This window comes from Hyaena hyaena, unplaced genomic scaffold, assembly GCF_003009895.1.
Source record: "Hyaena hyaena isolate Hyena2069 unplaced genomic scaffold, ASM300989v1 scaffold_320, whole genome shotgun sequence".
In the NCBI taxonomy this organism is placed as follows: domain Eukaryota; kingdom Metazoa; phylum Chordata; class Mammalia; order Carnivora; family Hyaenidae; genus Hyaena; species Hyaena hyaena.
The window spans coordinates 1,287,917-1,304,828 of NW_024080952.1; the positions used below are offsets into that span (position 1 = coordinate 1,287,917).

General features: G+C 42.7%; 1 protein-coding gene across 2 annotated transcripts in view; it reads right to left on the minus strand.

The window, feature by feature from the left end:
* The window catches only part of TAFA4 (TAFA chemokine like family member 4), a 190,212-nt gene that overhangs the window by 113,373 nt on the left and 59,927 nt on the right, over positions 1-16,912 (minus strand). For both annotated transcript variants that reach the window (XM_039248850.1, XM_039248851.1), the window contains one exon: positions 11,225-11,340. In XM_039248850.1, the coding sequence (XP_039104781.1) occupies positions 11,225-11,340 (116 nt within the window). The remainder of the gene's footprint in view (positions 1-11,224; positions 11,341-16,912) is intronic.

The following is a 16,912-nucleotide window of genomic DNA, read 5'->3' on the forward strand; positions in this document are numbered from 1 at the left end:
GTGTCACCCTCCCCCCCAAGAGTTTTGAGTAAAATAAATTCAACATCAGCACAAAACAGAGTAGAAAAGACAGGCTAATAACCTTCTTGTTCCCACCTGGAGAGACCAAACACCCGAATTTTTCTTCAGGACAAACACACACACACACACACACACACACACACACACACACCTGGCAACCAAAATACTGATTGAGCCATTCTTGGGATGTTTCAAATTTCTAGGTGGTATCCTGAAAGTACACTAACTACTTACTTTACTAATTACTAAGTAAAGTAATAAATGTTGATTGCTGCTCTCTCTCTTTACATACGGGTGTTATTTCCTATAGCCTACGACTGGCCAGTAACAGCTCAAGCCTGTGTAATGGCAGCTGGAATTTCCCATCGTCGGCTGGTCAACGGGTACTTCGAATTCTTGAGGATGAGACTGCAGGACATTTGGCGAAGGAGCAGAGCAAACAGAAACATGTTCACTTCCCTGACTCAAATCCACCCAGGCTTTCAAAGCTCCTCTTAGAAGAAGCACTTTCCACCTTCCCTTGCAAATGCTTTTCAAACAACAACTTCTGTAATTGTCATTGATTTGGGGGAAGAAACATACCTTAACTGTGTTCTCCTCTGTCCACCCCCAAGTTCAGGTTGCTCAAGTCCTCCACCCCCAGGCTTCACGTATTTATTTCTAGTCTTTTAGCAGGTAGCTATGCAAAGTCAGTGACAAACGAGAGAAAAATTACCTGCTTCTAGTAACACTATGGATATTCCCATTTTTTTCAGTTCGTGCTCGTAATATCTTTTCCCTGCAACAAAGTTCTCCATTATTTTCCTTTCTGACCTTGGGACCTTGTAACTCACATCGAACAGGTAAGAAACAGGAAAAAACAACCCAGTTGCAGACGGCACCATCTTGAAGCTCTTCTCATCCTGTTTAAATGGGTTACAGTTTGCACCTGATTTCCAACATTCCCTAAAACAAAAGCACTGACGGCACAGGGCATTAGGATTGAAATTGTTTTTTTATCTCTGTATACACACATAACCTTCTCACAAGCAATCAGTCCTTCTAGTGCCTTTTTAAATATCTTTTCAATAACATTATTTCCATTGTGCTATTCTGAAACCACCACATGGGCCAAAATATTTCAAGCATCCAAGCTACACCTAGGCAAACACAAAACGTCCTTTGTCTTCCTGCCTCATCTCTACCCTTCCTCTTTTTACCAATGATTTCATTTTCTTTATATGGGACAAAAGATTCTGATTTCCCTATATAGCACTGACATCCAGATGAGATACTGACCTGTAGCTTTTTAAACCCCAAATTGTAGGCTTTATTTAGATGAGTTTAAGTGCATGGCTTGAAAGAAGAAAGAGGAACTTTCTTCTCAAGGGTGAGGAGAATCTTGTTCCTAACTACCCAGAGAACTCTTCAAAGATGAGATCTTTACCTGTTCTGCCTCAAAGACTCAGAAAGGGGCAGAAGGAAAAACCTGCTTTGCCAAGTAGGGTGACTCCCCAGCTCATCTGAGGAACTGAAACCCTTTTGTCTTCAGTCAGTGAAACAACCCTTCCTTTCTTGAAAAAACGACGTGAAGCCTGCTCGTTTGTCAGATATTTTGCAAAGCTGACCTTGCAGATAGCACTGGGACTTGAACTTCGAGCGGAGAATGTCAGAAAAAGCAGAATATTAACACCCCATGTAATCTGTTCCTTTCCCTTCCTATTAAATGCCTTGATTACAAAAAGCCCATCAAGACAGCACTGGAGAAAAACAATGTAGGGAACAAGGGAGGTCAATGGCATCTCTCACGCTAGTGGCTTCCGGCATCCGGGAATGGCCACACCAGTGCAAAAGGAGCATTGTCACGGTCCTTCCAAAATGTGGAGATGGAGGTCACCTTCTTAGAGGGAAAATGTCCCTCTCTCAGCCAGGCTGTGGCACGCCAAGGCCAAAATGTAGACTCAACAGCCCTGGATGAAAGCAGAGGTTGTTGGGAGCTAGAGTCAAACTTTTTTCTCTTCCAAATCAGTGCTTCTCATCTCTGGCCACAACCTGAATACTCACCAGGCAGCTCTTCGATGATATAGCTGCCCGGGCTCCACCTGGCAAGATGTAGATGTGATGCAGCTCTGGTGAAGCCTCTGGGCTTGATTGTGTAATAATAACTCCTCAGAGAGAGAAGTAGGCATCATCAGACAGATATCCTTATCCATCGCCACCCAAACAGAGGCCTTTTGACCATTCCACAAGCCTTTTTCTTGTTTATAAAATAAAGGAGTTGCCTGTGGAGCTGCCTACAAAGAAACCTTTGGATGGAAGGGGAGCAGGTGGAAGACAGGGAAATTAGGGAAGTGGCCATATACTAAAACTGTATCACCAGATAGCACTTGAGAGACTTGAGGGGGTAAGAGTCCAGGGTTAGTCAAAATAAGTTGTCCATGGAGTAACTTCAAGACTTATGGGCTGGAGCCATCTCTCTCTCTCTCTCTCTCTCTCTCTCTCTCACACACACACACACACACACACACACACACACATTATCTCAAATTATTTTGAGGCTTCTCTCTTCCTAAAAGTACTCTCTTGCAAAGAACGGTCACACAAGCAGTGATTAGGCAATGGAACTATCTTCCCCGGTCTTCATGAATAGACATTACAAACCCCATTTTCCCTCAATCTAGAAGTAGTCATGGGGCGGGGGGGAGAACAAATACAACATAAAAACAAATTAAGTAAAACATAGATTAAACACTGTGCCCTAAGATTGACCCATGAAAATGCAAATTACTCATAATTCTCGTCTTTCACAAAGTACTGTTAAGACCCAATCTGGGGGCACCTGGGTGGCTCAGTTGGTTAAGCGTCCAACTTTGGCTCAGATCCTGATCTCACGGTCTGTGGGTTTGAGCCCCACATTGGGCTCTGTGCTGACAGCTCAGAGACGGGAACCCGCCTTAGATTCTGTGTCTCCCCTCTCTCTGCCCCTCCCCTGATCACACTCTATCTCTCAAAAATAAATAAATGTTAAAAGACTGTTTTAAAAAAATTAAAAAGACCCAATCTGTTAGTGTGTACTGTTTATTACAATAGCCTCCAGCCACATACAGCCATGATGCACTCGAAATGTGGCTGGGGCCACAAGTAGAAATAATATTGTGGATATATTAGGTTACATAAAATGTATTAATAAAATTAATTTCATCTATTTCATTTAACTTTTTAACATGGTTACAGAACATTTAAAATTGCGTATGCAGCTCTCATATTTCCACTAGACCACCATGTCTTAGATCGGGCTTGCTTTTTGCTATTGAGCTCTCCTGAGCCTTGCCTGCCCCCTAGTGTCAGGACTCAGGCAACACAGGCAAATCATTTTTCCAAACCGTCTGTATTAAGTGCTATTCATTTTAGCCTGCGAAGTAAAAAATAGTAGCTTACATATGCAGTTTTGTTATATGCAGCTTTCACAAGTAAGCTGCATTTGAACCTCCTCAAAAAACACTCCTGTAGTAGAAAGTGAATTCCCCACTTAACTGTTATTCTGGAAAGACATTTCTTATAGAAAATTAGGGCTGAAATAGTCATTGCAATCAAAATTACCTGCAGAGTTCCTGTAAAATTTCAGGCATTATGGGAGCCAGAAACACGAGCTTAAACTTAGATGCAACCTCTCTTCAATCTATCCTAAGTTAAAAATAACGCAAGGCACCTGTACGGGCTAAGTGTTGACCACCCCCAAGATGCACCACATTGGCAGAAAGGTTATTTTCAGTTGAAAGCAATCAAGACCCAGCGGATTCAAGGTAAGCTCTTTAACTCCTCAGACAACTGTGTAAAAAGAATTTTGATAGAAGACCTGCTCCAGGAAGAGAGTGATCACCAGAAGTAACTTACATTATGATAGGAGATGAACCAGGTATGGGAGAGAGAGAGAATTAGCAAGGCCTTGTCCATGAATGTCGTCTATGAGCCACTGTTCCTGAGTGGCCCAGCAAACATCTGTTTACCACACATTTACTGTTTCATTCTTCCTAAGGATTGCATTCCTTCCCTTTGAAGACCCAGACCCCTACCCACTTCTCCTTAGTTCAGAACAACGTATATACCTCATTTTGCCGGTCTTTGGAATTTCCATGTCTGTAGGGATTCCCCATGCATAGCCTATTAAATTTGATCTTCTCCTGTTTATCTGTCTCATGTCAGTCTGATTCTCAGTCCAACTAGAAGGACCTTGAGGGGACCGGATACTCTTGCTCCCTGACACACCAAAGCAGAGAACCACAACATTCAAATTTTCATCATCATTTAGAATACAGAAAATAGGAAACCTAAGTCACCATAAATTTTAACAGTACACATAACTATAAAATAGAATACGTTCAAAAAGAGAAGGCAGGTTTCAGTAAAGAGACTGACATTCACTGAGCACCAACTACGCAAACACAATTCTTAGCACTTTCCAGACGTGAATACAGGCACACCTCGGATATCCAGCAGGTGCAGTTCCAGACTGCTGCAATACAGTCAACACCACAATAAAGACAAATGGATTTTGTTTCCCAGTGCGTAGAAAAACTATGCGTACAATACACTATAGTCTTTTCAGTGTGCATTATCATTATGTCTAAAAAACAATGTACATACCTTAAAAATACAAAAATGCTAACCATCATCCAGGCTTGCAGTGAGTCATAATCACTGATCGCAGATCACCATAATATAATAATGAGATAGTCTGAAATATTGCCAGAATTACCCAAATGTGACATACAGACGTGACGTGAGTCAACGCTATTGCAAAAATGGTGCTGGTACACTCGCTTGCACAAGGTTGCCATAAACTTTCAACTGGAGGGAGGGAAGGAAGGAAGCAAAGAGGGAAAGGGAAAGGGAAAGGAAAGGGAAAGGAAAGGGAAGGGAAGGGAAGGGAAGGGAAGGGAAGGGAAGGGAGAAAGAAACCAATTCTGTAAAGCACAATAAAACCAAGTACAATCAAACATGGTATGCCTGTGATAGACCCCTAATTACAAACCTAACAGGACTCTTTTTATCTTTTATTATCTCCACTTTACAGAAGAGACTGAGTCCCAAAGAGAGTTAATAAACAGCCCAAGTACAGAGGGAGGGAGTGGGGGAACCAAGCACATGTGAAGCTCCCACGGCTCACTGCCACGAACCCTACAATCCCTTGTATCTGACCTGGGCATTTCATGTCTTCGGCCAGCACCCAGAAAAGTGTGACTAGAGGACTCATTAGCTGGCAAGTAGGGTGAGATCTCAGACCTGTCGCAATTCTCATCATCCAACCAGCCTCCAGCACTGCCGGGTCACTCTGTCCCCAGCTTCCTGCAGCCTTGTTAGAAATTCCTTTTCTCCTGCTTTCTTAAAAGTTGAGCTGAAACGTCAGTCTTCATAAAGCAATGTTCTTCATTACAGTCAGCCCTTAGAACCAAGAAAACCAAGCCTCTTTCTCTTGTACATGATAAAGCTTTGACCTCTCAAGGCATTGATCTATCTCCTTGTACCCACACAATTCCCAACTGTTCCTCAAAGATGAAAGTTTCCAGACTCCCTCTCATTCTGGATGCCTCTAAATATATAAATAGCTACCTTTTATTGAGTGTTTACTATGTGCTAATCCATCCAACTACTTTTTCTTATTCTGTCATCCCAATAATCTCCTAAGGTAAACACGTAGAACATTCCATTTTCAGATGATGAAGCAGGTTCAGAATGGTTAAGTGGTCTTGACAAAGTCATACGGCCAGACGTGCAGAATCAGGATTATATTTAACCTCACAGTCCAAATACTTGGTTCCCTTTATGGCTTTATTCCCACGTGTGCTCCAATTACGCAGGGCCTATTTACACCCGGACAGAGTACATCACATAGGAGGCTTTACACCAAAACAGATTATGTTAAATAGTAGCTAAGCACCACAGCATTTGGTGTCATTTAAAACCCCAAACCAGGTCAGACTCAAAGCTCCCTGGGCAAAGAGAGCCACTGAAATGAATTTGCACATCAGCAGCCCCTAAGTTCCTAGATCAGAAAAGGAGCTATGGTTCTATCTTCTAAGGGGGACTTTTTAATTTCTTTGAAGTGTCCAATTACTCCTAGGAATAAATCTCAAGGACGTAGGGTATTTACTGTCCCAAACAATAAATAACTTGAGAAATTTTCAAGTTTCTGGAGCTGGCTGCCACCTTTCCACCACATTGTTTGCTGCCCTCTTGTGGGGAAACGGTGCTACTTACAGGGAAAAAAAAGGAAAAAAGAAGAAAAGGACAAATCCTTAGCTGAAGAAGTAACTCTGGCTTCCGGGAAAAGAAACTGACCTAGCAGTTGACCCTTTCACCATTTCTATAGCTTGAGGCTACCCAAGTCCATGTGGTCTCACACTCCATCATCGCGTCAAGAAAGACGTTAAAAAATGAAGAAGGATGGTTTTTTGTGTTTTCTAATCCCTTAAAAGCACCACTTGTGGACTTTGGTGCAAGTACTTGAAGGCCATGTGTCTTCAAGAAAGACTCCTACCACCTGTCTCAAGAAAATGAGGTGGCGTTTTGTTAGGTTTGGTTTTTTAATGCTTGACCTGAAATGAGAACTGCAAGCCACACCTAACACCTCATCTTGCAAAACTGGGAATGAGTCGCACCTTCTGGCTCACTATCTTCGAGAGTGTTGGAAGAACTCTCCTTGTTTAGGGGCCCTGGGGTGGCTCAGTCGGTTAAGCATCTGACTTGGGGTCAGGTCATGATCTCACGGCTTGCGAGTTCAAACCCCGTGTGGGGCTCTGCACTGACAGTTCAGAGCCTGGAGCCTGCTTCGGATTCTGTGTCTCCCTCTCTCTATGCCCCTCCCCCACTCAAAAATAGACAAACATTAAAAAAACTAAAGAAAGAACTCTCCTTGTTTATATGCAACCATCAACAAGCCACTCTCCTAATCCAACCCATTAAAAGCATCCAATAAACTTCTAACTAAGGTTTCCTGGGGCCACAGCTCCTTTAATTGGCCAGCACCAACCGCAGAGCCCTAGGGACTGTGTCAGGAGTCCTTCTGGACACTCAAGAAGAGGCTCTTGAAGTTAACCCTCTGCAGCTTGCTCCTGCTCCAGAGCTGCCTACATCAGAGCGCGGTCAACATCTGACTAGGGCTTCTCAGCGTCAGGGTACAGAGAGCCTCCCCCAACCCACCACACCCCTGTTGATTCTGAGCAAGTTTTCTATCAGCTGAGTTCTTATGCTAGGAAGAAAACCACTACATGGCCACTGGCTTGCTTGTCCTGAAGGCCAGTAGTGAAAATTTCTAGCAGTCCCCAACCCCCATCTCTCACATACCCACCGATGGAATACACAGCCTCACTAGAATGGGAGGGGAAAAGGAGAATACGGAAGGAAGGAGGAAGGGGATGGTCAGAGTTCTCCAAGGTCTTCAGTCTACAAAAAAAAACTTTTAAATCATTGAGTAAACCATCAATAGAGCCAACAGAAAAGTGGATAGAGAGTACAACAGCTCAAATAAAAACAAACAGTCCACAAGCACAGTAAGAGAGTCATCAGTCAAAAAGAGATGCAAGCCCATATAACAAGTCAGCAAAAAATTAAAACTTGACAGCACCCAGGGTTGACCAGGGGTTTGGGAAAATGGCCACGATCACACAATTACTATTGGTGGAAGTATAAATAAGTCCCAAAGTTTCGGCACACTCTGGCACTATGAAAACATTAACCACTGCGTCAGAAACTGCAGAATACTGACCAAAATTCAGGTTGCAATCGTCTCCCTGTATCCACAACTAGAGTGTTTCCCAGTTGCTCTGCAGCAAGGTGTGATTAGGGGCCTCTCTCTGCTCTAGCCAATGGCAGGATACGCATGTGATTAGCCCACGTCTACACTGCCCCATTAACACCTCCCAGGTGAATTTTCCACGCTCATCTCCCCTTCCAGGTGGCTGGAATAGAAGCCACTCTCAGTCAACCTGGGACACCACAGGTTGAAAATGTTAGTACTTCCATCCACCGTGGGTCCCAAAGAAGTACAGGATGATCATCCGGCCGCCCTATTTACCCCCTTCCCCACAAGACTTGTAAGCAAAAACAAGACTTCCCTTCGTTGAGCCCTTCTGTGCACTTGGTCTTTTGGTTACAGCAATTAGGCTACTCTCACTAATGCATTTACATGCACTTTCACTCAGTGTCTCACTACTAGGAATTCATCTGAAGTCGGAACATACATATTGGTATAAATATGATAACAAGCCAAATGTCCACAAAACTGAGAGTGATCAAATCAGTTATGGCACATCTATACCATAGATGACTATGCAGTGTTACAGAGAGTGATAGATCTATAAGCACTCAAATGAAAAGATCTATAAACTCTATTGTTAAATGGGGAAAAAAATCAAAACAAGAGCACAGTAATATACAAGTGCAACAAGCACATACACACATACTGGTATACACATTCTTTTTTTCCAGGATAGCTGTGATGATCAGTTTTATGTGTCAGCTTGCTTGGGCCATGGGATGCCCAGATATCTAATTAAACCATATTTCTGGGAGTGTCTTGGGGCACATGGGTGGCTCAGTCAGGTAAGCCCCTGACTCTCGATTTCAGCTCAGGTCATGGTCTCATTGTTGGTGAGATCCAGACATGAGTTGGGCTCCATGATGACAACATAAAGTCTACTTGAGATTTTCTCTCTCTCTCTCCCTCCCTCTCTCTCTCTCTTTCTGCCCCACCCCACTTTCTCACTCGCTTGCTCTCTCTCTCAAAATAAATATTTTTTTAAAAAATATTATTTCTGGGTGTGTCTGTAAAGGTGTTTCCAAAAGTGATTAGCATTTAAATTGGTGGACTGAGTAAAGTAGACGCCACTCTCCAATGTGGCTGAGCCTCATCCAATCCCTTGAGTATTTAAATGGAACTAAAACGTGGAAAAGGCTGACTTTGTTCTTTGCCTGACTGTTGAGCTGGGGCATCAATCTTCTCATGCCCTTGGTGTTCCTGGTTCTCAGCCCTTCAGACCTGGACTAGAGTACACACAGGCTCTTCGGCTCTCAGACCTTCAAATCACACCACTGGCTTTCCTGGGTCTCCACCTTGCAGACTGCAGATCATGAGACATCTCAACCTACACAGTTGTGTGAGCCAATATCTCAGAAGAAATCTCTTTCTATATTCCTTATATCATAAACACACACACACAGGGTAAAAGAATAAGAGAACAGAGCCCCCTGCAGGCAGGAACCAGTCCTGGCTCCTGTGATGATTGTTTAGACAAGAGGTGAGAGGGATTTAAATCACAAAGATGGGGGCGCCTGGGTGGCTCAGTTGGTTAAGCATCCGACTTCAGCTCAGGTCATGATCTCACGGTTCCTGGGTTCAAGGTTTGTGGATTCAAGCCTCGCGTCGGGCCCTGTGCTGATAGCTAGTTCAGAGCCTGTAGCCTGTCTTTGGATTCTGTATCTCACTCTCTCTCTCTGACCCTCCCCTGCTCACACTGTCTCTGACTCCCAAAAATAAATAAAAAACATTAAACATAAAATAAAATAAACTACAAAAATGAAGAAATCCCCCAAAAGCTAAGGAGCATGTGCTGAGAATCCAAATAAAATCACCTAGGAATTCATGGGCTGAAAATCTCATTTCCTTAGCAGAATTTGCTAAGTCTTTGCTCTGACTTCTTGCTGTCCCAACTGCTGTTGAACCTTTGCTCATATGAATGATACTGTTCGTACTTCTTGTGTATATAATTCTAATCTTAATTTAGATGTGTCCCTATGGCTGCACTTTTTTACATTCAGAGAAATGAGGATTGCCACATGGATAAAAATCAAAGGTTCAGTCATGTTCTCTGCTTCCTTCAACTTTTAAGCACTTTCCAACACAATCCCACAAGTGTAGTTCCTGGAAGCCTGGAAATCTATTCTTGATAACCTGCCCCACTAAAATGCTCTGCCTGATTACTACCCTCTCAACCTCCACCCAAGAAAAGAGATACAGATAAGACTAATAACTTCAAACACTCTATCCCTCAGAACAAGCTCATCAAAAGATACACAGTGCAATGACCAGCTAGCTGTAGGTACTTCCCAGCAGCCCAATGCTATTGATTTTATGCTGATTCATTAAAATTTCAATTATTTTTCCCTTCTTCTCTGAACTCTCACTTGAGATGGGAACATTGAGTCGTGAGAGATTTTTAAACTCATGTGAAGCCTAAAATTATGTCTTAACCTTTATATACGAGAACAACAGAGCGGAAAGCACAACCTATTATATGTCTGAAGGTAGGGATATCTGATAAACTCAGATAAGATCTATGGGAGAGAATTTATGATTCTGACATATGCCTGGTATAAGGGTTCAAGATTCACTTTTTCACTAAGCAGTCAAAGCAAGCCTAGCATTCTCACACCTCATACTATCGAAGCAAAGACAGTAAATTAATTATCCGGCAATAAGTCCACAAACAAATGTGAATTACCCAGGAAAACACAATTCACTGTGGAGTTTCCAAGTCTGTATCACTTTCAATGTAGATGTAACAAGGAAAGGGGGTGGTGGGGGGGAACACACACACACACACCTGCACACACAGATACTTAACTGATTATTTTCATCCTTTTTTTTTTTTTTAGAAATAAGCAAAGTATAGACAAGGGTCTCACTAGAAGTTACGAGGATGATCCTCTAAAAGTTTAGACATATTTTATTTTAGGTCCTATACAAAAGCTACCACTGCTTTTTCTTTTCTTTCCTCTTTATTTTTTTAAACCAGTCACCATCTTTTCTCCACACATGTTGAAAAGGTCTTAGATTATCTGAAAGCTTCACTCTAGCCGTGGAAGCGTTTAAGTTTACCAATAAAAGTGTTCTGCCTTCAAAGGAAGCTACAGGAGTAATACATGCACAGAGAAAGTGCTGCTGGCTTTCTGCGATTCTTTGAGAAAAATCACTGTAAGAATGGAAATGTATGCAGGAAAGGAAAAGGAAAAAAACCTGGAAAACATCTTTAAAAATGTCTGCGACAACATTCTTTAAGCACCAAACCACTGAACTGATTTGCTCTGATATATTTCATGCTTCCTCTGATTACTTATATATCATCAAAAGCTCTTGTCAATTGCCTGTGTCTAAAACATGGACTCTGACGTTTGAAAGGTTTTATTAATTGATCTCAGCGGCACATAATGAGCTTAAAGGGCTTACCTGCGTGTCCCCGGAGGTGCTGGCTCGAGGCGGACATCAGCTTACAGCACACCATTAACACATAGGCCAGAAAGAGCCAGTGCGACAGCAACACTGACTTAGCATAGACTCTCATCCTGGAGAGAAAGCAGGAAACAAAGTCGGTGAGCCCTCAGCGAGGTGAGTCTCTCGGGCAAACATGCAAACAGGATCTGGGAGACTCTGGGAGAAAGCTGCAGGACATGTCCCCGTGCTGGACTTCTCCCCCAAGGAAAGTGAAGGCCAAGCACATCTGATTTGCACTACGTATTAACTCAATTTTCAATGAACACTTTATATAACACAAGTTTTCCATGTTAGCAATGTGCTTCAATGAGAAGTCTATTTAGGAGCACCTGGGTGGCTCAGTTGGCTAAGCAGCTGACTTCACCTAGGTCATGACCTCACATGGATTATGAGTTCGAGCGCGAGTTGGGCTCTGTGCTGGCAGCTCAGAGCCTGGAGCCTGCTTCGGATTGTGTCTCCTGCTCGCTCTCTCTGCCCCTCCCCTTCTCATGCTCTGTTCTCTGTCTTGAAAAAATAAATATTTAAAAAATTTTTTTAATAAATGAAAAGTCTATTTATGAAGCCCCAGTGTGTAGACTGACTTGTCCAGATAGAACAGGGGGGTAATATACTATTTTATATCATGAAATGAGAAAGCTACATACTTAAAGCTGGGATTAGAATAAAATAGACATAGTTTCTGCATTTCAAAGAAACCACAGAAATTGTCACACTCAACCTGAGAGTTTTCTCCTGGTTTCTCTGACTATATATTAATATATGATTATTAGCCTCAAAGTTTAGTGGGATACAAGCAAGTACAGGTAAATATAAAATAAAACAGATGAAAAGATAAAGAAGATGTGGTATATACACATGGTGGAATATTATTCAGCCATGAAAAATGACATCCTTTCATCTGCAACAATTCAGATGGATTTTGAGGTCATTATGCTAAGGGAAATAAGACAGAAAAAGACCAGTCCTATTTGATCACACTTATATGTAGAACGTAAAATTTTTTTAATGTTTTATTTATTTTTGAGAGAGAGATAGAGACAGCATGAGCAGGGGAGGGTCAGAGAGGGAGGGAGACACAGAATCCAAAGACAGGCTCCAGGCTCTGAACTAGCTGTCAGCACAGAGCCTGACGCGGGGCTCGAATCCACAAACCGTGAGATCATGACCTGAGCCAAAGTCGGACACTTAACCAACTGAGCCACCCAAGCGCCTCTTATATGTGGAATTTAAAAAAGACACTCAGAGAAACTGAATAGAGTGTAGTTAGCAAAGACTGGGAGGACAAAAAAATGGGGCAATATTGATCAAAAGGTACAATTTTTCAGTTATAAGATTAACAAGTTTGGGGGTTTTATGTACAGCACGGTGATTACAGCTAATAATACTTTATCATATACTTGAACGTTGCTAAGAGATCTTAAATGTTCTCACTACAAAAAAGAAATGGTAATTATGTGAGAGGATGGAGCTGTTAGCCAATATTACGGTGGTCATCATTCTGTAATTTGCATATATTTATCAAATCAATGCATTGTATACCTTAAACATACACAATATTATGTATCAATTATATCTCAATAAAGCTGGAAAGATAAACTTAGCTTCACAGGGATGGACACTATCAAAACAGTTGCTCAAGGATAATTCAGTTCATGTGGATGCATAGTCTATTATTCTCAAACAAACCCAAAAGAAATTAAATAAAAAGAGCATATCAAAAATGCATTCTCCCCCACCAAATTTTATTTTCTTTCTTCTCTTTCTTTTCTTCCTTCCTTCCTTTCTGTCTTTTTTGAGAGAGAGAGAGAGCATGGGTAAGCTGGGGAGAGGGGCAGAAGGAGAAAGAGAGAATACCTTAAGAGTCTCCACACTCAGCACAGAGATGAAGACAGGACTCTGGGGCTCTGGGACCATGACCGGAGCCCAAATCAAGAGTGGAATGCTCAACCAAGCCACCGAGGTGCCCCATTTTCTTTTTATTTTAATTGAAGAATAGTTGACATCTCCCCAATTTCCTGCCCTTTTTGACATTACAGGGAAATCAGATAGAACATGATTGACTTTTTTGTTTCAATTTTGTTAACCAACTTTTTTAAGCAAAAGTCAGAGAGATTGGCATTTGGAACTCCAGTGATATTAGGCACATGTATCATGTCGTCCCTGATGGAACTCAGCAGAGTGGATCAAAGGAATCCCTTACATATATGTATCTCACGTATAAACACTCATGGACAGACAATAAAGACAGGGCCCATGGGCTTGGCTTCCTGTTTGCCTCCCTAGGGTCAAAGCTCCTGAAGGTCTGGAAGGAAGGGTCTAGAGCCCATGACTGCCCTCAGCCATTTAGCCAGAACCCTGAGTCTGTGCTTAAGGGAAAGCACTGCCTTGGGCACCTAAAACCCAACTCGTACTCCAGAGAACAGGTTCTACCCCCACCCTTCTCTCTTGGACTCTCCCAATTTAGTCACAAAGATCTTGCTGAAAAGGTATCATACTGTTCCTTGATATGAGACTCAGTCTGCCTTTGAAGCAGCGACGGAAAGACAAGTTTCTTTTTTTTTTTTTTACAAATTGTTTATTGTCAAATTAGTTTCTACATAACACTCAGTGCTCATCCCCAAAGTGCCCTCCTCCATGCCCATCCCCCCCTCCCCCCCACATCCATCAGTCCTCAGTTTTTGTCAGCATTCAAGAGTCTCTCATGATTTGCCTCTCTCCCTTTCCCCCACCATTTCCGCCCTTCTTCTCCCGCTTGTTCCTCCGTCAAGTTCCTCCTAATCCTCCTATACGTGCAAACATATGATATTTGTCCTTCTCTGCCTGACTTATTTCGCTCAGCATAACACCCTCAAGGTCCATCCATGTTGCTACACATGGCCAGATTGGAAAGACAAGTTTCTAACATCATCTTTGAACAACTCGGCATCAAAAAACACACCAAGTGTTGGCTTCTTTTTGCCCTTTGCCTTGGAAATCCTGAGCATTATAAACTGACATGGAAACATCAAGTCTCTGCTGTGAAGGCCCTACACCTGCTCTCATTTCTAAAAGCAACATCTTCTATCTCCCCCACTTCATCCTGTACACACAGGAGACAAACCCTAGGAGAAGTTCAAAAAGTGGCAAATATGTGGGTCTACCTGAATGTGCGGTACTATTACAGTTGACCCTTGGACAACACACAATGGAACTGTGCAGGTCCACTTACCTGAAGTTTTGTACTTTTTCTCCCTTATGATTATCATAATAACATTCTCTTTTCTCTAGGTTATTTTATTGTAAGAACACAGTATATAATACATATAGCATATAAAACATGCCTAACTGGCTGTTTATTGGTAAGTGTTCCAGTCAACAGTAGGCTCTTTTTTTTTTAATGTTTTATTATTTATTTTTGAGAGAGAGTGAGACAGCACGTGAGCGAGTGGGGGAGGGGCAGAGAGAGAGGGAGACACAGAAACTGAAGCAGGCTCCAGGCTCTGAGCTGTTAGCACAGAGCCTAACGCTGGGCTCAAACTCACAAGCTGTGAGATCATGACCTGAGCCAAAGTTGAATGCTTAACTGACAACCCCCCGGGTGCCCCAGTCAACAGCAGGCTCTTAGTAGTTAAGTTTCAGAGGACTCAACTGCCCTAACCCATGTGTTGTTCAAGAATCAACTAATTAATTATATTATCATTTTAGGGAATTGATTATTAATATAACACTAATTGGGGAAAGCGTGTAGTTTCAAAATTCCATATTTGCAGAACTTGTGGATGAAGCGCTCTGACCCACCCATTGTGTTTTAAAATTCCAGTTGTTAATTCCAATATTAGAACAATCTGTTACAAAGGCTCTAACCCGAGTGTCAAAAATTCAAGTGCTTACAAGAGAAGGTGTAGACTGACGAGACCCGAGGCACTGGTGAGCGGCAGGGAGTGTGGAGGCTACCTCGGGGCAGCAGCTGCCCCCCTGGACTGTTACTGTAGCCCAGAAATATGAGCCCAGGGACACCAAGACTAACTTCTCAAGAGAAAATGCAATGAGCACATTTTATATGTTGGCAACGAACTCCGTTTGCTTTATTTTAAACACAGAACACAAAACAGATGAAGTTAAACACATGTGCAGGTTGGATCAGGCACTCTGGCTTCCAGTTTGCAGCAATTAGTGACCCCAAAAGGAAGAATCTTAAGGAACCAGATAAATGGGGTATGCGTGTTCAATTTCTGCATAACAAATAAACTGCCATACTCAGCAGTTGAAAACAACATGGACTTCATCAACTGATGAATGGATCAAGAAGATGTGGTTTATCTATACGATGGAATACTACATGGCAATGAGAAAGAATGAAATCTGGCCATGTGCAGCAACGTGGATGGAACTTGAGGGTGTTATGCTGAGCGAAATAAGTCAAGCAGAGAAGGACAGATACCATATGTTTGCATGTACAGGTGCGTTAGGAGGAACTCAACGGAGGACCATGGGGGAGAAGAAGGGGAAGATGCCCATTGGCTTCTTAATTCTTTACCCTCCACTCAGTATCATTAAATAATTTTCTTCTGCTCTGTGGGTTGGCTCCACTGTCTCTAACCACTAAGTCCCACCTAATTTAATTTCCAAATTCAGACTGGGTCTTTCAGGTGAGCTATAAGCTCTCCAACCTAAGGTACAAGTGAAATCTTGTTTCCATGTTTATCAGTCTCTGTATCACTTAAACTTGTCTGAAGGGGGGTTACAAAATTTGGAGAGTATATTTAAGACAATCTGCATATCAAGGTTGAGAATTGGTGAGCAGGACATGAACTAAGGGGTGCTCCGGGGTTATTACCTATGGAGGAAGAAGGAAGGAAGGACAGAAGGAGAAAAGGCCTCAGACAACCCAATAGAGAATTACACAGCTGAGATGCCCCTTTTCAGTGATCCCAAGCTGGGGTGAGAGGCCAGACCTTTTCCATGGTGATACATCACTGGATATGAGCTACCCCTAGAAAGAGGCATGATTTTAGGCAAGGGAGCTCTTTGAATTGAGGATAATTCAAAGAAGCTGCAGGCCACCTTCTGCAGTACTCCCAACAGTGAGGGAATAAATCCTTCATTCCTAAAGGGGAAGCTGGGCAGTGCACCATAGTGTCCACTACTATCCGTATTCATATAGAAGATGGCACACGCGATATGCATCATTTACTTTGTGGGGCCGCGTAGTCATCCTCAAGAGAAGACTCATCCTCTGAGGGATAAAAAGACCATGCCATGCTCATTAAAATGTCACAGGAAGTGGTTTCATATATGAAGCCTATCCCTGACGGAGCCTGTTTTGCCCTAAGATCCCTTCTCTTCCCTTCCCCCGGGTCACTCCGACAGGATGCAATTCCCAGGCCCCTGAATCAGCGGGCTCTCACCAATAGGAGAGAGTATCTAAAGACTGGAGAGTAGCATAAAAAGGATGGGGGTGTTTCTCCCCACCTTCTCCATCTTGGGCAGTAGTCATTTCTCCTCCATGGTGCCCATTCCATTACGGTTCTAGCTCCCACCAAGGGTCCCCTTCCCTAGGTGCTGGCAAACATGACTTCCTTCCTTTGTTCTACGAGGCTGGATGGAAGTAGCCTTCCACTGTTCCTTATCCCTGGGCTGCCTCCACACCTTCTGCTTGACTTC